This window comes from Seriola lalandi, unplaced genomic scaffold (genome assembly GCF_002814215.2).
Source record: "Seriola lalandi dorsalis isolate HSWRI2012SDOR001 ecotype SW California unplaced genomic scaffold, Sedor1 jcf7180002053944, whole genome shotgun sequence".
NCBI classification, from domain to species: Eukaryota; Metazoa; Chordata; class Actinopteri; order Carangiformes; family Carangidae; genus Seriola; species Seriola lalandi.
Genome location: NW_019524497.1, coordinates 336,184 through 358,378, shown reverse-complemented (window position 1 = coordinate 358,378; position 22,195 = coordinate 336,184). Strand labels below are relative to the sequence as shown.

The 22,195-nt window shown below is 42.4% G+C and overlaps 1 protein-coding gene across 1 annotated transcript in view; it reads right to left on the bottom strand.

The window, feature by feature from the left end:
* The window catches only part of tiam1a (TIAM Rac1 associated GEF 1a), a 54,347-nt gene that overhangs the window by 9,106 nt on the left and 23,046 nt on the right, over window positions 1-22,195 (bottom strand). Inside the window, exons 8-16 of the mRNA XM_087172990.1 lie at window positions 20,530-20,715; window positions 17,480-17,626; window positions 17,224-17,298; window positions 14,111-14,281; window positions 12,824-12,928; window positions 11,750-11,831; window positions 11,379-11,465; window positions 8,720-8,932; window positions 7,484-7,617 (exon numbers count right to left, since the gene is read on the bottom strand). Coding sequence (XP_087029116.1) covers window positions 7,484-7,617; window positions 8,720-8,932; window positions 11,379-11,465; window positions 11,750-11,831; window positions 12,824-12,928; window positions 14,111-14,281; window positions 17,224-17,298; window positions 17,480-17,626; window positions 20,530-20,715 — 1,200 coding nt within the window. The remainder of the gene's footprint in view (window positions 1-7,483; window positions 7,618-8,719; window positions 8,933-11,378; window positions 11,466-11,749; window positions 11,832-12,823; window positions 12,929-14,110; window positions 14,282-17,223; window positions 17,299-17,479; window positions 17,627-20,529; window positions 20,716-22,195) is intronic.

Below are 22,195 nucleotides of genomic sequence, written 5' to 3'. Positions count from 1 at the left end.
ATGTCTGCAAACACAACCTCATTATTTACTTCCTATGATAAAAAAGCCACCATCTCTTGATTTACATCCATCATTGGTGAATCTGTGGTTTGATGGGATTGTTTGCTGGCCAAGTCCAGACAGGCTGTTGCTAGGAGTGTGAGGTCTAAGAGATGTATATCTTTTTACTTTCCTTGCTCAGTCAGGACTAATGGATTAAAATTAAAAGACAAATTAGGAGAAAAAGAAAGAATCTCCTTTAAATGTGGTGGAATGAATGAGCTCAGCCCACACACCAAACAGTAACTGCAGGTGATTTATGCTCCATGTCTCATTTAATGTTACTCCTGTCAAGACCAACGCTACACACCCAATCCTCGCCTTTACAACACTCATAACTATCCGAGCCATGAATTTAACCGTCATTCACAAAATAAACATTTGAAGAAATGAGGAGCAACATGATTCAATAGAGCGAGACATTTAGGAGTTTCTTTTCCTGTGAGGTATTTCAGACTCTGCAGCACTGAAAAAGCACAAGACTAGGCACAGTGAATTATTGCAGTGAGATTCTTCTTCATATATACAGATTTTGGCTTGCAGCACTTGATGCATCAAACACAAGAGCAGGAGCAATCCAATTTTCAGCCATCATTTAGTTTGATGGGATTAATACTTCTAATTCAACCCTGAAGTCATCAGTGTTATTCATAGAAGTGACTTCTGCAGATGTTTTTCAACACAAACATCCCTCATCTGTGTGTGTGTGTGTGTGTGTGTGTGTGTGTGTGTGTGGTCAGTGAAAGTGTTCATTAATTGTAATCTGTGATAACACACTGCGCCTGCTTGTGCGGTTCCCACTGACTGATTTACAGACAGCTGGTTAAACTGGAGACATGGCTTGTCTTTGCTGATTCCACGGCTCGTCTCCTGTCGAGCTGCAGCAACGACAAACACAATTTCCATTGTGGTATTCAAACCAGTTTCGCAACTCTGCTGGATCCACGCACACACACACACAGACACACAAACACACACATGCTGATATTGACATTCCTTAAAAGGAAACCACAAGAGCTACCACACAATAAACCAAAACAGAATGTAATGCTAATAAAATTATACACCTATCTGATCATTTCCTTGCTAAAGTCTAAGTCATCAATGCTGCATTGTGAGCTTCACTTACAGAGGGCTAGTCATGTTGGAACATTCAAAGTATCTATTATCTCCTCAAATTGTTCTCACTTAAAGAGACACACACATAATGTATAATTGACCTTGTGGTTAATATTCAAACATATCAAGTATCAAATGCTCAACACTGTTATCGTGCCACTGTATATCTTAACACACAAAACAACAACAGGGCAACGACATTAATAGTCTTGCCACTTATAAGCGAGGTCTTGCCCTTGACAGCCAGAGGAATTAGTGACAGATGGAGCAGAGGAAGATGACAGCGGGAGATGGAGGCAGAGGGATGGAATGGAGAAGATTGGCTGCATAACGCCTCGCCATCGCCATTAATTAAGCAGCAAAGAGAAGAGATATTAGCCTAATGAACCAATCATATTAATACAGAAAATGTTGGTACATGTGTCAAAAACTGCATCTAAACAACTGAGGCTATTGTTAGATTCTTTTTTTGCAGCACTGAATCTTGTAGCACAGTGATGGTTGGTTAACAAGTAATGTTTTTGGGTTTTTTATTCCATTCAAATATAAAACAGAGTGATATGATACGGTGAGATCTGAAAGCTGCAGTTCATGTAAATCACGTGAAATTGTTCGAATGTGTTGCTCCACTGGGAACTGAACCTCTACCCTCAGCATGGTACCATGACATAATCACTGACCTCTGTAGGTCCAAATCCAAAACACAAGCCATTATATACTCACACAGTCTCTCTCACACACACACACACACACACCAGACTGCACGGCTCACCAGCTGTAACATATCATAGATGGATTCGGTCGAGCGCTTGCAGTTCCTGCTCCTCCTAAAGGCTGACATGCCGACAGGTCAAACAGAGTTCAATAAGAGGTCAGGTGTCCGTTTCCTGTCCAGCTTTTTCCAGTCCAGGTATCTCCCATTCCTCCGAGCCACTCGGCGCCTGAAGGCTTCGTTTTTTTTTTTTAGCCTTCCTATCAAAAATCTACGACCTGTGCCGGATGTGTGGAGTTTTAACTTGTCCACCCAAACTGACCTAAAGTTGAGAAGTAAATGCCTGCTATTTAACACTCACACTGCACTCACTGCTGAACAAATAGGTCATTACACAGATTGAATTGAACAGATTGCAATAAACAACAGCGCTCTCATGTCACCTTATCCTACAGCGTCTATCCAATCAGTCTCTCTCTCCCTCTCTCTCTCTCTCAACCCCCCCCCCGACTGCCTGTGCCTGCTCCTCTGTCAACTCCCCGTTTATACTCTCTCTTCTTCTCTCTGTCTCTGTCCTTGTTGCCTGTCTCACTTCTGTCCAGGTGTTTGAAAGCAGCAGCAGCAGCAGCAGCAGCAGCGTAGAATACAACATTAAGAAAAACAAGATCAAACATCACATCCTCGTGAGAGATGGAAGAAAAGAAGGGAGGAGAAAAGGAAGGAGGGGAGAATGGAAGGTGAGGAAGCAGTGGGTGGTGAGAGCCAAACACTCCCAACAGGAAAAGACAACAGGCATCTAGCTTCTCTCTCTCTCTCTCTCTCTCTCTCTCTCTCTCTCTCTCTCTCTCTCTCTCATCGCAGCTGAGAGAGACTTATGTCACCACACTTGAGGAGGACAGCAGCCTTATAACACAAAGGTAATCATTGCGTATTTGAGCTCAGTCTCATGTTTCCAAAACGAGTCTCTGCAATGCCCTAAGCTTTAACTCTGTGCTAACAGTGCAATATAATGTTTCAGAAAGATTGCCAAGATTAAAAGGCAACAAATCTGGACACTAATTTGAATTAAAAACACACCGAGCAAAATGAGAAATGCCCTGATACACTAATAATCTTATTATGGTTGTCAAAGCAGCTTGAAGTAAATTCTACAAATGATATTTGAATCAGGTCTGACCAGAGTGTCAAGTTTCTCAATCACATAATTGCTTCAATCTAGACCCTTGTTAGTCCAGGTGGATACCACACCTGCTACACACTCGTCATTCCTGAGAAACAGGAGTTATGTAATCCATTCAGGAGTAAGACCGCGCCTTAATCCCGATTGATTTGCACATCTGACAGCAGAGATAAAAATAAAAAATGTTACGGATGTTGAATATAAAAGGGTTGAGGTTTTTCTTCACCCACTGAGCATGAATAGCAGTTGATATACTTTTTGTTTTTTTTAATTATGATTAAAATCTTAGTTAAAACTGATCTTTATCTTCAAGAAGGATACTTAACCTTCTATTAAATCAAAGTGTGGTTTTAATGATCTGATGAAGTCTGATAAAAAAGGAACCTTCTTCTTTGTTAATTACTAAATCAATTAGCAGCAAATGAGCACATGTGCACACTCACTGACCTACTGCAAACACACGCACACACACAGTACACAACACTGACCTCAGACGTGTGAAAACAAGCTAACAGCTTAGCAAAGAATACATAAACAAACAACTAGAGGCAGGCGGAATAAAAGAGAGCCCAGACAGCAATACCTTTTTTTTTCCTAGTAGGTCCAATACATGCATTTGCTAAACCCCAGAAAATAAATCCTCACCTTTTTACAAAATGTACCACATCCCCGACCCGCCCTTCAGAACAGAGAGGGAGAGAAGTGCAGCATGAGGGAGGGGCGTGGAGGCAAGCTCAAACCTGCTCTCACACCCACCAGCTGCAACCATGCACAGTGAGAGCCAGGATAAACAGAGATTACACATATCCACATACTTGGCATACTGAAAACACATCACACACACGTTTATGCACACATCGGTATCATGCATTATGACATTTGTCAGTAGACACATGTAATAGGAATACACAAGTACAGCACTTTTGAAGGCATGCCTCTAATCCCACCTTGGACATTGTTTCTTAGAAAGAACAGGCATGTACTTGTCCATGTCAGCGATCACAGAGGGGGGGAGGGAAGGGGACAGGAAGGGAGGGGAGGGGAGAGTCTTAAAGTTCAGTTTCATCTGAAATGAGGGAAACATGCAAATCCATAAATCCCTATGAGGAATGATGGGATATACGTCATGACAGAGGGAGCAGGCCAGCGAGAGCGACTTTAATCATTTAATCTGAATTGAAAGGATGATGATGTTATGACATCAGTGTTCACAAATCTATGTTTGAACATTTAGACTCTGAAGCAGCCGAGTTGTGGACTCCAAGCTTCTTCCTACAACTCCGGGAAGTTATGAGGATAAAGCGGATGTCAAGTGCAAGGCATTTTTCTTTCTTTCCTTAAAAGGACTGGTTACTACTTAATAACAGGACAGAAGAAGATTCAGTCTTGTGTGTTTAATCTGTATCATATTATCATAGATTACACAAGGAATACAATCAAGAAATGATTGAGTAATGAAATATTCCAATCAGTACTGAAAATGATAGTTGATTAAGTTTGAAACAGATCGGTTGTTGGCTGCATGCTTAGTATTAGACACATTATTGTTGTGTTGCTGGCTTCATTAATCAGCACAGAGCTCCCTCCAGTGGAAGACTGTAAAATTACAGCAACAACTGGGACAAAGCTGTAAGGCCTGTTTAAGCCTTGTCATTTAAAGATGATTATTTTAAGGCTAAAGATATACAGCACTTTTTATTTATCGACTCTTAGTAGTCAGTAACTGCATTAAACAATACATGCATTTAATTTAACTACATTGAACGCAAAGAGCTATTTAACCAGAATAACACCATCAGGAGTCAATCAAAACAAACCTTGATGAAAACTGCCCCCCCACGACCACCCTTCAGATACTGAATAATGTATTTTCCATTTCAAATGCCCCTAAGCCAAACTGATAGAGGTTTGTAAATTATAACAAGCACTAGTCAGTGATGCTGACTACACCTCGGAGAACACTAGCAATCACAGTCATCTCTATTATCGCTGTTTTATCCTGAGCAATCATTGTTTTATTCTCTGGTTGGTTTATCATATTGAGGAGGTGGCTCTGTGCTTTGTCTAAAATAATGAACCTCCCTGTTTCCTCCGGCTAGCCAGACACTCATTTATCTCCACTAAATGATGTGAAACACTGGAGAATGAAGTAATTAGAATGTGGGGATAATTAAAATTGTCCCACTTTTCCTCTTTTTCCTCAGTCTTGCCACGTGTAACCGCAGGCTCCGGGTGAAATGAGGTAAGACGTGATCCTCAACGCTTCTTTCCAATGAGGAGAGCGAGGGAAACAAAGGCGTAATCAACATGGAGGGGGGAAAAAAGGTTTTTTACATTTTTTTTTAAAACAGAAATTACATGGTTTTGGAAGCTCCCTGGGATTCTGTGGCAAGTTTGGATTGTCTTTGTTGACAGAGGAAGCTTCCAAGTGCTTCACGCTCAGGTCGGGGCTCATAGCCGACCGGAGAGCTAAAGGAGCAGAAACAGTTTGAGAGCCAACAGCAGCCTCATGTTGTTTATGATAATGAACAGCAGGGGGTTAGTGAGGAGGAGGGTAAGGAAGGACAGGAAGTCAGAAGGAAACTGGAAGGACATGAAAAAAGAAAAAGAAAAAAGCATCCAAAACAAAGGACGGCAGATAAGGAGACAGGATGATCGGAAAGGACAAAGAGGAAAAACACTGAGCTGTCGCGTCTGAGGACGTGGTCACATTGTTGCTCTGAACCATGGAGACAAAATATATGGCAATAAATCCCCAAAAACCAAAGGAAAAACAGGGGTAGAGAAAACGGAGGATGAATAAAGGAGGCGAAAACAGACAGCAGATGGAAATTAGGACAGAAATCAGACAGCACATGTTAGACTGGAGTAGGGGGCGTGAGACTGAAAGGTGAGATGAAGATCATAGACTTACAGAGCTTCTGTTTTTGCCTATATCGCCTCACTTGCAGGGCTTTGTTTTTCCTTCTATATTTACATGAAGCAGCCTCTGATAATAACCCAAAAAGCACAAGCTAAGCATTAATCGCCAAGGGACAACATTACTGACAAGGGTAAGCAACGTTCTTGTCGTTATTGTGTCTCCAAAGGGACTGTATGATTTCAGATGTGGGATCTACACCTCATCAGCTAGTCTACTGGCTGATGAACAAACATGGTGTTCATTTTGTGCTGACTGTGCTGAAGTCCAAACTGTTTTGTAAAGTTTAAAATGGTTTCCCTCCTCCCCCTCACATCTTGTGCACTGAAACAGACTTAAGCAGGCCTCTCATCGCTATCCAGCACATCCTGGCAACCCGATCCGTCGGTGCTTCTCTCATCTTCTCATACTTTCCTTCCAACTAATAATGGCACATTGGAGTCACAGAACCACCACTGTCCAACAGGATGGAGTCTAGACCAGAGCCGGCTCTGACCTCGCACATTAGTTCTCCCTCGAAACTGAAGCTCACTGACACATATCAAAAGAGAGAACACAGCGCTGCCCCTTCCCTTTCCTCATCTTTTGTTCACGTCTGGCTATCGACAGAGAGGTACAAAAAAAAAAAAAGAAAAAAAAGAAAAAATGTTTCCGGTGGTTACTGGTTATCAGACAATCGCCATGGTAATGGAAGTGACAACCGTAACCAAGGGAGACCGGCTGGCGCGCGGCGTGTCCCAGCAATCACTGCGCCAACCCTGATCAGACCAGACATAATCTTAATTAGAAAAATGATGCTGTTCACTCACTCTTTCACTCACCTGTCGGTCTGTGTGTCGTCTCTGTGCTCCAGAGCGCTCACACATCCAGCGCACACATCTGTTCATGTGCTACGACTGACAGGTTCACACACTATGGCTATTGAACGCACCACAGTCATGCAATGTTGTCAGCAATGTATCAAAACGAATCTGTTATTAAAGTAAGAATATGATGAGGTTCAAATACAGTATGTTATAGGATTCGACAGACATTACAAACGTACTGCATGAGTTAGTTGGACTTGGAGTTCAAAGGCAGTATGTTTTCGCCTACATCTTACACACAAACATAACACACAAACACATGGACTCTCTGCATTCATTTAAACATACATCCAGAATGTACGGGATTGTTGATAAGCTGTATCAGCGTTTCCTTTTCTGACAGATCCGAGATCAGAAGTGAACCCACACTGCCAGTAACAAGTGAGGTGGCAACACAACAATGCAGCCACTGAGCCACTTCAAACGCCGGCACTGCGCCACAGGTGTCTCTCTGACCAGTCACACACCAACAAATACCAAAGCTGCCAGTTTCTGTCTGCAACAATACATCGGACAGGGTGTGTGCGATACCCCAACCTTTGTGCGACCAGACTGCTGATCCCCTGCTCTGTTGCATTGTATGAATGTGTCGGTATGTCTGGCGTAGTCTGTATACATATGTTGTGCCTTTACGTGCCATATCCTACCTTCTGTCCAGTCCCTGTGCAGGTTTTGTCTTCCTGAGGATCTCCGGGGCTCTGCGGGGTCAGCCGAGGCCCTTCCTCCAAACTCTCATCTGGGCTCTCCACTGTCAACCCTGACACCTCATCCAGGATGTCTTCTACAGGGACAAAGGACAGAGCTAACAAGGGAGCAAGTGTACATACAGTATACAGTATGCTGTGTGTACTAAACATCAGGAATCTCTCCCCAATACTCAGTTACAAATCTACATCCAACCTGCTCCAGTTTGTGTGATTCTCTAGACACTATGATATGTGTGATATAGACATGTGTTTGTTTTAAGTCATGGAGATAGTGACAGTAATAAAAACACCCTTATATCCTTAGTGTTTTGTTATTATGATATGATTGTATAGTCAAATTGTTTATTATTCCCTCCACATCCAGTTTATTGTCTTCCCTATGTTGAAAGGCCTCCTGTGTACACTGTCCCCTCTTAAGCATGATATCATCGATAACCTCCATCTGTCTGCTGAAGTGTTTTTACTCCCTGTCTGACCCTTGGCGTATGGCATATCCTACACAATGACAGCTCCACACCACTGAAGGATTCATATTAATATTCATAGTCCCTGTATAAACAATGCCAGCTTGTCAGCCGGTGCACTGCAAGCCCCAATTTATAAAATGAATACAAATGGTGCCCTTGCACAGATTAAAAAAAAAAAGGGCAGGTCAGAGGAAAGCTGGCGGCTGCCTGCAGGTTAGTTATCAGACAGCATCCATGCATAATTAGCGCATCACCCTATTCACCCTCTGCTTAAAAAGACACATCAGGAACTGTATTCTCCCTTTTCTCGCCACACAAACTCAAGGGTTTGGAGGGTGCATGATCATACAAAATGAGAAACATGAATAAAAACCAAAAAGGACAAAGACGGAGCACTGTGCAATTTCAGATTCCCAATCTAAAAATGTAGTTGTTTTTTTTTTTACCCCCTCCAGAGACTCCACCAACTATGTTTCCAATATGCAGCAGTATGGATAATAATCATCTGATTTTAACTCTGTGTCCTGGATTAAGTTGTAGGACAAATTTACTCTCCATTCTTTTGATGGCCCTCAACAAATTCTAAGTCACAACTTGAAACTAACAAAGATTTGTCACTAGAGGACACTGTTTGTATACATCGTGTAGTGGAACTGGACATTGTTCAAGGCTAAATATGAACAACAACTTATAGAACAGGAAGCTTTACCCTGGCTCTGGGAGAAGATGTCTGTGGCTGGGTCCTGCTCTGCATCGGAGCGCCGCCGTGGCTGGGAGCACAGCACCCGAGGGTCCAGCTGGGGCAGGGTGCTGATGCTCACGGTCAGCGCTTGGTTTACAAAGGCAGCCCTCATATCATCCATTTGGAGGGCAGATGCAGGTTTACCATTCAGCAACAGGATCTCATCCCCTGCTTTCAAACCTGGCAGGTAATGAAAAGACAAAACAATGTGAAATTCACCTTGTGCAAGTGGCTCCTTAAAGGCTGAAAAATTACATTACATCCTTTAAAGTGGCTTAATTTTGCAGAGACACATACACTGCAACAGAAAAAGGCTGACTCAGTAAAAGCAACAAACAATAAAGTGAAAGGATTATCTGTCGGGCCATTACCAAACAACAAAGCGCCATCCAACAGAGGAGCTTTTTTTCTGTGGGCCATCAACTCAAGAGCGCTAATGTGTACAAATGATCAACACAAAACTTTAGCGCCATACCCCTTAACAGCAGCTCTGTGGCTCATCCTGTTGGGACTTTAATACGTTCCAATACATTAAAGATTCATCCTTCCACGTTCGTTTGCTTGAGGCTAATACTGATTTAACAAGACTGGATGTATTTAAGAAGGAGGGTGCAATGCATGTCTGTTCCCGTCCTGTCATCGTGTATATAGTCTAGTATGTAAGCACTATATACGGAAAAGAAACCACACACTTCGCTAGAACGGGGATTCAGATTGAGGCTTTTTCTCTCTAGCCCCTTCCTTCGGCCACCTGTGCCCAGTTCCGTTAATTGAGAATTAGCACTCAATCAGCCGACCAATTAGCAGGCAACCTCACCTAATAAACCTGATTGGCTGTGACAGCTGTTTAGGATATCTGACGGCAGTCTCAGAATTAAGTAAGACAAAAGGGCTTTGGTCCTGTTAACACAGTCACACATGAGCACATATTTGCTTGTTATCCTGTCTTCTGACTTTAGCCTCATTTTATATATCGTCTACTGTAGTAGAAACAGCAGACACTCTATGATAGGGCTTTCATAATGCACTGCTATAAACAGACACATGCAGGCACATACACAAGGCACACATATAGCCCACAGTTATGACCTAGTTGTCTGGGATGTGAAATGTCAGCTGTAGCAGAGTCTTTATTGGACAGAGAGAGAGATAACCCCTCTGGCCATATACTGCTGTGTGTGTATGACTGTGTGTGCATGTGTGTGTGTGTGTGTGTGTGCGCGCTTGCGTGGGGGGGGGGGGGGGGGGGGGGGGGGTAAGGGACTACAGTGAGAAAGAGAAAAAAGAGATTGAGAAAAGACCCTTTGGGGCTCCTTGTCCCGCGCTGGCCTGGTTTCTGCATAAACCCTGCAGAAATCGAAGCGTGATCTCTTTCACTCCCCATTCATTCTCCTCTCTCTTAGTAAAACACGTGCACGCACACACAGGTTCATCCCAGTAGCACACTTGGACCTACTAATGTCGTGCCTGACATATCTAATTCTGTGATTCAGCAAAAATATATAGTGTGATATTCCAAAAAGATGCATTGCGTTGTCTGGATGCCACAAGCTTTTTCCATCTCCGCTCGCCTATAGAGGTGGAGAGTAGTTACAGTCTTGCCCTCTGGCTGCTAGCAGCCTGCTAAACTAGCAGCTTTTAGATTGCTAATACACTGGAGGACGTAATCTCACACTTGAGTAACCTTGGTCTGACCCTAGGGCACAATAATGGGGTATGTTATTTTCTATACATTAGTGTTGTATCTACAGAGCCGCCGTGTGTTTCTCAAACCCATTAGTTCTCTCTCGCTCTGTTAAAAAATAGGGGACCAGTGAATGGGCGCTGATCTCTGCACCTCTCAAACAGAGGTCAGATGCAGACAAAGGAATGCCGTTTTTCTTTTTAGCTCTCAGGAAAATAATAAATCAATTCACAATTTTATAAAAGCCAGTGATCATCAGACTATACAGACTACACAAGACTATAAAAGTCTTTTTAAACATAATGATACAAGCACCCAGATATTTTTCTACTTTAGATTTTCACTTTGCTTTTTTATTTTGCAGTTTTGTAGTTGGTTCATATCATGTTGACCTCCTGATGTTAGAGGCCTTTACTGGTTGCGAAAGAGCTCTCCGTGGACTGCATTTCTAAGTTGTTGCTGATTGCCTTGTAAATCCTGAAAAAGGAGAAGCTGGGGTCGATATGTTGATCCATAGATTTTAAAATAAAAAGACTCCACCAGTCTTATGAGTGTGCAGCTTTTGACCTACACCTGCAAAAAAAACTACTTACTAGACAAGGTGTCTGTTTTCTTTTTCTTCATCTTTTCTCTCTCAAACAAAAGAAATCTAGCTGTGCTGGCTCATGCGACGTCATGTGGGATCAGACGTTTGTCAGGTCAGGTGTTTGTGTGTTATGTGTGCAATGTCAAGTCGAGTAAGAAATACTGTATGTACCCAGCTTTCACATACTGTTTACATGCCCCCTGTTATTACTGCACTCAGATTCAACTGCGGTAACTGTACTGGATTTTTGTGTTGTTTTGTTTGTTTTGTCTTCTATGTATGATATGAATATCAACTGAATGTACAATACATCACACACTTCATGTTCTGCATGTTATCAAAAAAGAAATATGTACCTTTAGCTGCAGCCAGTCCCCCCGCTTTCACTTCGGTAATATGCAACTGCTGCGTTCCATCCTCATCTATAACAGCCACAGAAAAACCTACGGACACAGATAATTAGACACGAAAGGAGAGTCACTCGTTAATTCTTTCAGTCCTCTTTGAAATGTTGACATTTGACAGTGTGCACTGCTGCAGCATAACTACTGAGCGATTAGATCCACTTAAGACAAAATGCACTCACAGTGGGTCATCCCCCTTCAGTCATTAACAAAGCATGACTCAATGAAGTCCACTGCGAAATCAGTTTGATACACAATTTAAGAGTATGACAGGGGCCGAGTCTATCTAGTTCAAAAAGGGCTATTGTCAGAGACAAGCGTACCATATCCGATGGTGCAGGACTCGGTGTTGTCAAACTGGATCACCTTGGTCACTTTGGGGCAGATCTCAATCTCTTTGTAGAGCTGCAAACACAAGAAATTCATATTTAATTGTCAAAAAATGGAGGGAGAGCAGTGTTGTTGGACAAAGAAGGTCAAGGTCTTAGCTCTTAATAAAGAATGGATAGATTCATGTATTATTCAGGCTCCTTAACAGAGCAATTGCATTTCAAGGTTGTGGGGTCAAAATCCAGGTCAAGTCTGTAAAGTGAGTGGGTGCTCCAACGAGGGTTTGACCCCACGGTGAGCGAGAGCACAGACACAGCTGTGTGTATGAAGCAACAGACAGGAACAGAAGTCTGTAGTGTGCAACGTGCTACACTGTGGAGAAATAATAATGTAATATCATAGACTAAGGATGAAAGAGGGTGACAAGAGTCACTGATCAAAGCAGCAAGATAAAAGAGCTCTTGAGGAAAATAGCGAGTTATACAATGATTGTGCTTTGAGACAGAGTTCAGTGTATCACCTACAAAGCACCGTCACACAGAGAATTCGTTTTGGGGTTTACAGTGGCTGATTAAAGTGGAGGTGAGGTCTTTCTCAATGAGCGATTGTCTATATGAATAGTTAAAAAGAAAAGAAGACAGACACAAACACAGATGTGTACAGTTCATAAAGCACACAATAGAGTTAGGAGATTATTTTTGCATAATTTATAGTATATGCTATGGTGCTTCTTGTGCATCCTGGGAATTTTGTATGCATTGCAAATGAAATCTGCAACCAAGTCATAAAACATGCACAAGCTTGCAACCATATCTTCAAGAAATGAGACAGAAATGAATAATAATAAGGTGAAGACCCCAAAATCCAAATGGGACATTGTGTCTCAGCTAAGACTGAAAAACTGAAAACTTTAAAAGACACACAACTGTAGTGCAGATCTCTGATTTAATGAGATCGGCGTTGTCAGGAAATACTATAGCTTCATGGTTGTCCAGACTCCAAAATTGGGATATATACTCCATTACATTACAATTATTATCACAGTCCTTCAGTGTGTGTTTCCTCACCAGATCGGAGATGTCGTCTTCAAGTTTGGGAACGAAGAAGAGCATCTGGTTTTCAACCCACACTTTCAAACGCAGGTAGTGGCTGGATGGGTCTATCTTGTGCGTCTGTAGGTAACAAGACATGAAGCAAATGAGGAGAAATATATATTTAAATGGAGGAAACTGCTGAAGTTGGCATGCTGCTTTCCAAAATAGGAGAGACATAATCACTCTAATTACTGCCATTAAACTCTTAACGTATGATTTATTCTCCCTGTGATTCTATGACAGTCATATTTTAAACTCTACGCTATCAAAATACAATTTCCTTTATCGTTAACACACTCTCTATAGCTCATGACATCCACTGACAAAGGGACACAGACATGTATGTATCCAATCATGTATGTAATCCACATCTATCTGCGAAAATGTATCACACAGGGGTCGTGAATTAGATGCTCCAATTCCTTGTGACATGTTTATGACATGCGTGCAGACGAACGCCCACGCATGCGCGTCAATCAGCTTTACGTGTTTTTCAGCAGACCCTTAAGTGGAACGTATACGTATCATTAGGCATTATTATTCTAGTGCGTCTCTGTCTGAGACCAATTAGAGAAAAGAGGAGATGAAGGGAGATGAAGGGAGATGAGGTAGAGCAAAAATTGACAAGACTATGTGTGACAGTAATATGTAGTGTATGTTGTAAGGTTTAGAAAATTACTAAGCAAAGATCTGTGACGCACTCGGTCTAAGAGCACGGGCGACATCTCCACATTCACTCGCCTGTCTTCCTAGGAATACCAATCACAGTCTTACATCTCAGGTATTCTCAGAGTCACATATTCACCTGTGCATCTAATTATTATGTAGTTGTTTTCCTGTTTCCGTGCACTGAATCTTAAAAAGTTGACTCCTACATATTTACCTGTCTCCAGCTGTCAACAGATTGTACATGGTAGGATGTCATTATCCTTATGTAACCATTTATAGTATTCGAAAACCCCCCTCAGCGGACCTGTGTGCAATGTTATGAAACTCATTCCTCAATGATTGACAGACCTGTTAAGATGAAGTATTTGCATGCTTAGCAGCTCCACTGTTACCAGTTTTATGTGTGTCTATATGTGTGTGTGTGAGAGCTTGGCAAACTGTATATCACTTGTCACAAGTGAATAATGTTTGGTCTGTTATTATCACACTTACACACAATGTATTGTACAGCGTGTGCTTCAACCTTACTAAAACAGACTTGTGGCTAATAAATAGTCTCCAGTAATATAACATTTGTCAATAATGGCCCACCTTGCAGATGGCGCTCAGGACTTCCAGCGCTGTCTCCCCAGGCTGTATGATGGCCAGGACGGGCTGATTGTTCGGCAGACACACCCAGGACGGAGTCAGGTAATCGGGGACCCAAATGTCGGTGTCTACGTTCTGCTGAGGAAGACTTTTCACAGAGCTCTCTCTCTCCTTCTGCAAATACAACACACACACACACATACATACGCATTAAGGGTTTGTGCATCTCTGATTAGCCTTTGTGCTCAGAGAAAAAAAGATATTCTATTATCCACAGCTAAAATTGTGCAGTGATTCCCCCCAATTCATCATTATTTATCTTCTTGCTTTCAGAAGAAACCAGATTTGCTTGGACTTATGAGACTAATATGACAGAGAGCAGCGGTGGCCTGAAAGCAGCAGGAGATCTGATTACAAAATCTAATTCATCTGTGTTGATGAGAGTCTCTTGATACAATTGCCTCTCTGTGTGGTCATGTGCTACATATGTGTGTGCACTTGTATCTTCATGCATGTGCGTGTGCATTCTGTTCAAAGCGTAGTCTGTAACCTTTAAGCCCGTCAGTCTGACCTCCGACAATCTGGCAACCATGTCAGCCTCTCTCCTCCTCTCTCGCTCGCCTCTTCTATTCGACCTCACACTGTCTGTCACTGATACCTTATCACCTCCTATCAAGTAACAGTATCCGCATTTATCCTTTCATTCCTCTGTCGCTCCACACACACACACGCACCCCCCAACCCCACTAATCATTACTTCTCCTTCTGCTGCCCCTTCCCCTCTATCTGTACATCAGTCCATCATCTCCCTCCTCCCCGTCTTCCATTCACGCCATACAATCTGCTGACAGTTAACAATCTGGCCCGGCGGTCCGTGTTGAAATGAATTTAGGCTTGGCTGTATCTGCGCCTGTGTGTGGTTCTGCGTGTTGGTTAGACACAGAGTGAACCAGAGGAGGAAACGGAGGGAGCAAACCAGATGCAAACGCACATTTTTGTGTGCACAAGCAAACACACACACACACACACACACACACACACACACACACACACACACACACACACACACACAGACCAAATTCAGACACACACAGCTATATTGAAACACACTCACTTATATTTTCTCTGTCAGACAACAGACCGGGGGGCCCGTAGCTAGTACCTCCCCCAACTCCCTGAACTCCCCAGCCCTGCTTAGCACCATCTGGCTCCCCTCCTGGCCCATCTAGGATGCCTCTGGTGGGGGGTGCGGTACACTAACCTCTCCTCTCTTATTCCCCCTTTTTTTTTTTAGCCATCAGTGGGATTTCCCCCGAACAAACAGAGAATTAAAGCTGGGAAAAGTCCATCAAATACAAACATTTGGAAATAATCTCGCTGGAAATGTTCATTGAGATCGTCTAAACCTTTGTTACTGATACAGCATTTTCCAGCTCTATCTTACTACAAACTGGGGTGTTTTACTTCATTCAGTGTGCAATTTCTTTATTGTAATCCCACACCCTGCCAGCTGAAGTTGGACGTGGGTGGAAGGAAATCAATCTCCCATGGTGCCACTGGGGGCCTCCACAGTCTGAGTGGGTTTGTGCTAGTTAAGTTTGCTCCTATCTGCTGAGTTCAGACAGAGGCCTGTATTCCCTCTCTCCCTCATCTCTGCCTCCTTCTACCACTTCTCATAAAATATGGAGCTGGCATGCTTGTCCTTGCGACAACCCATGGGTAATTGGACATTTTCCCTTACAGTTCATATAAATTCATCAGGCTGTGGTATGTGTGTGTGGCTCTACTGGAAACCTACAGTCCTACGGTGGCTTTAGATAATCTTGTTTTCTTTCTACAGATATTATTCATTATTTGCAATTTTCTGTAAAAATGTGGTCAATACGACAGATACAAGCGAGCACAGATGGTGTGAAACTGCCAGGTCCTTTGGTAGCAAATGCCTGCATAATTTGTTGAAACATCAGAAAGCTAATGATCTGAACATATCAGATCAAATTTGTCTCAGAGGGATTAGCAGACAGAAATATCCCTCCAGTCGATGGCCTATGATGCTGATGGAGTCGGAATAGCCTGGAGCAAGTGAAAAGAAGAAATGGGAATCTGTCAACACCGATTTGGAAATGGTGTTTGATAGACCAAAAAGATAGTAGATAATGAGAATACAGTAAGAATAATGGCATTATTTCTGACAAAGACAGAGAGACTGCAGACCCAAGTTGTCCTGCAAAGATATGTGAAGCAAACAATTTGTCGACTGACGCAGGAAGAGAAACAGCTGCAGAAGACGAAAAAAAAAAGTTGTTCACTGCATCTTCCATGAATAAACTCAAGAACCGTTATGATAACACTGAAAGAAGAGATTCCGTTGCTCTTAAACTTTCATAAATCCGCTAATCTCTCCAATCACTCTTCATCGAGGAGAGAAGTGGATGTCTGAAAACATTAAAACAGGAGCTTGAAAATGACCTCAAAGAAATGCTCACTGATGTGGAAGGGTGCATGGATTTTGTGCTTCCCCCCAGATAACCCGCCAAATGAAGAGCCGGAGCACCAAAAGGATCTCAGTTAAGTGAAAAGAGGTGGAAAATCCAGCGATGTTGCTGGCCTCGGGGTCTTAAGAAGCCCGTAACCCATTATACAAGAACAAAGGTTCATCAGATGCCCCAGTGATTTTTATACTGGCTTATGAGAAAGGCAAACAATGACAAGGAATTAGCCTACAGCTACATGAGCTTTGGGTCTGTGAAGTGAATGCCAAACTAAGAAACGGAGGAGGAATTTAGTGCTTAGCCTTAGGAAGATTATTACTGTAGAGATATAAACATTCACTGTATCTGCTGTGGACTTTGTCATGTTGGTTTGGCTGCAGGAAGGACAAGAACCGCAGTGGAAACAGAAACAAGTTCAGGCCGACTTTATGTTACACTAACCATTTGGTATGTGTTTTGAGATGAGTAAAAGATAAAGATAAGTCTTCTTGAGGGAGTCGTGAGCATAACATAAAAACACAATAAGACAACATAAGAACAAAATTCTATTATGGACATAAATATACAGGTGCATTTTTATTGTCTACTTGTATTTTTGTCAAGTACAGATGGCCGAGCGCTTACAGATTTCTCACTGGCAGAGTCTTCAAACATGAGCTCCAAAGGCTTCCTCACAGGCTCCATCCCATCAACGAATACCTGCAACCACACAGAGAACAGCACATTGGAGCTGCATCCAAATATATCACGCACAGAGCAGTTATGATGCAGTTATTACAACCAGAAGGAACTCATTACTGCATGACTCTTACTATCTTAAAAGTTTACCAATTCAAAAGTCAATCAAACACTTATAGTATGGATGTGTCACTATGGAGACCTGGTTAATGGAGGGGTGTCCCTTGGTCTTCCTCTTAGAGGCGGTGTCCAGCCCCCAGAGGGAGGAGAAACGGCTTCGGCGTTTGCTGAAGGTACGAGGCATGGCCTGGCTTCGCCTCCTGATGCTGCTTTCAGTACGGGCCGACACCTGTGACAGTGATAATTACACAAAACATGAAATCGATCGAAACAGTATTTGAACCTTAACTATGTGCAATCTACCCTAATTGTTATTTTTCAAGAAACTGATCGACATGCTCATTTAGTCAGTATAAGAGTACTTCACACTGGTAATACACTGTAATAATTTAGTTCTCAATTCACTTAAATTATATGTCTTACTAAGCTTTATCTATTTTATATCTAAATGACCTGCTACCTACAAAAGAAGAGAGCAGCGTGGCATTGCCCACACAGCTTGTCAATTTCACAATCTATTAAACATTTGAGAGGCATTAAAGCAATATTATCTATAGATGTATATGTAACTGATAAATTGCATTTTAATGCTTTTTAACTAATCCCCATTGGGAGTTTTTCTTTCTTTTGATATTTAACACTAATTTCACTCTTATGCTTTGTTCTTATTAAATGCTTGAGCAGCTGTTCAAATGAATGCACTAAGAAAAATTACGGGGACTGGGACACTATGTATGTATACTGTACACTGACAGCAGTGGCTGTCTGCGTTTGTGCTACGAGCCATTCCTTGCATTCATAGACACAGAGGCATGGAAACACACTGACACGTAAAATCACACATTTTCAGCATCCCAGTATATAGTTGTGTCACACACTGAGCCCTTTCAACCTCTCAGCTCCCTCAGTGACCTACTACACATGCACAGAGAAACCACTCTTGGCATTTCTGGGTTAATTCACATTGAACTTGCTGGGCTATGAGCAGCTCTGACTCACTATATGGTACATGAATACATAATTTGATGCACATGTATGTGTGCACACACAAGCACATACTGATGTTATGTGGGTGTGTGCTTATTGGTCTCCTCACCCGTCACTGCTCATGAGACACACACACTTCAAACATAATAGGTCAAACTGTCTTCAAGACTCTTCTTATGTAAGCTGCACGCAAGAGGCCTGTTTTACTACGACATCTCCTTTGAACATAGATAACAACAACTCTGATGAATGGATGGAATTATTGTAGAAAGTAAAGGAAGAAAAAAATAGAGAAGTTCTAGTCTTAATTTTGTTACTGTATTTCAGTGTAATTTACTTTAAATGTATGATTGTCCTCAAAAATGTGCCCATTTATATCAGTATTGTCTAACTCAATAATATAAATAAATACATATCTGGGAGACAAGGGGATGATAATGAACACAGCAGGAGAGAAGTTGGGAAAAACAGAGATGGGTTGAGAGACAGAGGAAGAAAGGGGTGAAGAAAGACAGATGGGAAGAAAATAAGGCAGATAAGGAGAAGGAGAGAGACGCAGACAAAGGAAGTGAGGGTATAGGCAGCAGAAGGAAAGGTTGGGGGGTGGGGGTGGGGTTGGGGGGCAACAGAGCAGAGAGTGTTAAGCCTGTTTGTGGGAAAGTGCCTCAGGGATGGTAGCTTACTAACAGAGTTTGTATTGATCCACCAATCACAAAAAAAACCCACTATCGGCCTCTGATGTTGTCTATGTGTGAATGTAATCGTTTGGTATATCCAATGGTCTGCTGGTATGAAACCGGCCTCCAGAGATATCGTTTCCACCTCTTCCACCTCTTTCGTTTCCTGGATGATATTTTGAAGAGCAGCCACATGCAGCTGCGTGATACACAGCAGCAAGCATGCTCTGCAGATCATCCATCAGTGGTTGTGTTTCATTCTGTACATTTTTACAGCGCTCAAGGCGTCGACAAGCTAAAGAGTCGGCCTCTAGCCACAGGCGGAAGCGGTGAGCACCAGTAGAGGAGAATTGGACAGTTGTCAGCATGCTCTGTGTTCATGTTCTTGTCAGGCTTTGAGGGACAGTGTATGAAAGGAATGTTCTGAATGTTTCGAGGTGAGGACAGTGTGTACATCTCAAAGTGAGGACCATTTAGACTTGCGTTGGGGTTAGGTTTACGTTAGCGCTGGTGTTTAATTGTCATATCATTAATTTTTAACTTCACTTCTTCACTTGGGAGTTACAACTGAGAACAGTCAAAATGACTTCCCCTCAGAATAAATTAAAATGTGTAGTTTTACAACATAGAGTCAAACCACTGAACGTTTCTGTTGTCTTTCTGTTGTAGTTACCCAACAATGCCAACACAATATGTCACAGCCGGAGTGAGTTTCACTCTGTATTTGTTTCTACAGGAAAATTGCTTCTATTAGATTTCATTGTCAGGGCTTCGAAAATAGGCCCTAAAAATACAACCAGTGTCAATATGAACAGGAGGTAAGTTGTCAACTAATAGCCAACTATTAGCCAACTAACTTGACCAAAGACTGACTGCCACACTTGTGTTCTAGCTTCAGAGAATCAAAATGTGAGCCGGTTCCGACCCATATTTGTCTGCAATCGGTTCGTTTTCGACTGGGCAGATTCCAACATACAACATAAGATCTTTTGGTCAAGCTGCTTCAGGTCAGCTGTGCAGGATTTTTCTAAGAAAGGCTAACACAGCAGCTATTAGGTGAAGCTCATCATTTAGCATTCTTTTTCCTGCCTGCTACTTGCTTGTACAGTTGGAATACGTTTTAACCTAAGGCTACGTACAGTGTCTGTTAGTTTGCACATTTGTCAGGCAAGTAGAAATTCTTGCTTTCAGTAGGTGCAAGTGACAAGACGCTCACTCTAACAGCCAGAGAAACACACCCACTCTCCTGGCTGGGCTGGTATTGAGGGTGGGCAACAGGCAAACTCTCAGGCAATACCTACTGGAACATGTAGAGACACGTGGGACACAGTTTGAGTTTTGGATTGATATGCTTTGATTAGGTTTAGGAGTAAAAGTTGTGGAGAGTGTTGGAATGAGTACTCAGTCATGAGTACTGAAAACGTGCGTGCCTGAATGTGAGTGGGTGCACAGGCATTTGCGATCATACCAGCGCATGAAAGGAAGAAACTGAGAAGATGCCCAGTCGTCCCATGGCCAGCTTGGTCGGACGCGAAGCGAAGCCCAGCAGGCGTTTGGGGTTTGGGGGCTCGCCGCCTTGTAGACTGGCCAGGTAGCACCGACAGCGGAACAGATCCATGTGAAACCGCTCCAAGTTCTGCTCCCACAAGAAGATCTAACAGAGGGAAACATGAAAAACAGTGAAAGGGATGGATTGGTGATTATGTAACATAAGCAGACTTTGCTTTTGATTAGGTCCAGATTCATCTATGGAATGACCAGTGATGAAGACCACAACAGTGATAAAGAAAAGAGAAATAAAAAAGATAAAATATGCATAAAAGATCCCTCCGTGTTCGATGGTTATTCGGTCGTTTCAGGAAGCGTGAGATGTGGGAGTGCTGAAGCCCCTGTGGAGAGGTATTACTCACCAACACAACCCCCACCAGTCGGTGACCTGTTGTGCTATGTGCAATGTATCACAGGGTGGGCCGTGGGAGGTGGAACACATGAACACACACACTCACTATGCAACACACAACCTAGACTTAATTTGCACTGATTCCTGCCTTCACCTATTTGTCCCCGGACTCAGTACAACGTTAATACAGCTGCTCTTTCCTTGAGTCTTGAATTCGACATCCCAAGCTTGTCTTATGTAAACTCACTTTGTAGATTCCTGTGGTCCCAGATACTCATCTTGAAAGAAGTCAGACCTGACTACTCAGGTTGAAGCTTTTTCACTCCTTTCATCCCAAATGTTTCTATTAATGTTCCTTTATAATCGGCAAAACCCCAGTGTTTTCTCAGAAGTGGAGAGTGTTCTGCATGATTGAGATTAACCACTTCCAGCTGCTTTTTTATGTAATATTTCTCTTTGGTCTTCAGTCTTTGATTGACCATCAGCCAAGTGCCCCACACATACAAAGACAAATAGGCTCGCACAAGGAGGCCTTTTGTTGGTGAGCAGGTTCTTAAGCTCTCTTTCAACGTTTACATGCAATGCTGCTCTGACATGCATAGCGTTATAAGACTAAAGCTATAGGCTATGTCGCGTCGAAAGTGAACAAACCTGATCCGAGGAACAGCTTTGACATTTCAGCTGTGACTGCAAACAGCTCTCAAAACAGCAATTAAATATAAAAGGATTAGCAAGAGGTTTCGGGTTCACCTGCCTGCTCATGTATGCACTGCATAAGTTTGGACATGTGCTATGAATATTCTGCATTCTGCTGCACTTGCCCGTGTTTATCAATGAGCCAGTCGGAATATCTGAAAACAAACATTTTGTCCGGATGATGCCATGCAGTAAAGATGATTTATTGCAGAGACTTCAGTTTGTGAGATCATCAGTGCAGTTCAAAGGCACAAAGATGTGCATCTGTAAAGCCCCTTTGGTTGTTTTCTCTTAACTCGAGTGGAAGCTTGAGACACTCATAAGGGTGCTTAACACATGACATCACAAACCTGGTTCATGTCAGCATCACATGGACATAAAGCATGACTAATTTGCAGTGCGATAATATAATAAAAACTTAATGACACTCAGACTTTATCTTGTGTTTAGTGGGTATTCCTCTGTTTTTTGATCTTGACTGTTAATACTAACTAACTTTAAACTATTTGACTATTTTCAGTAGCTCAACATAACCGAT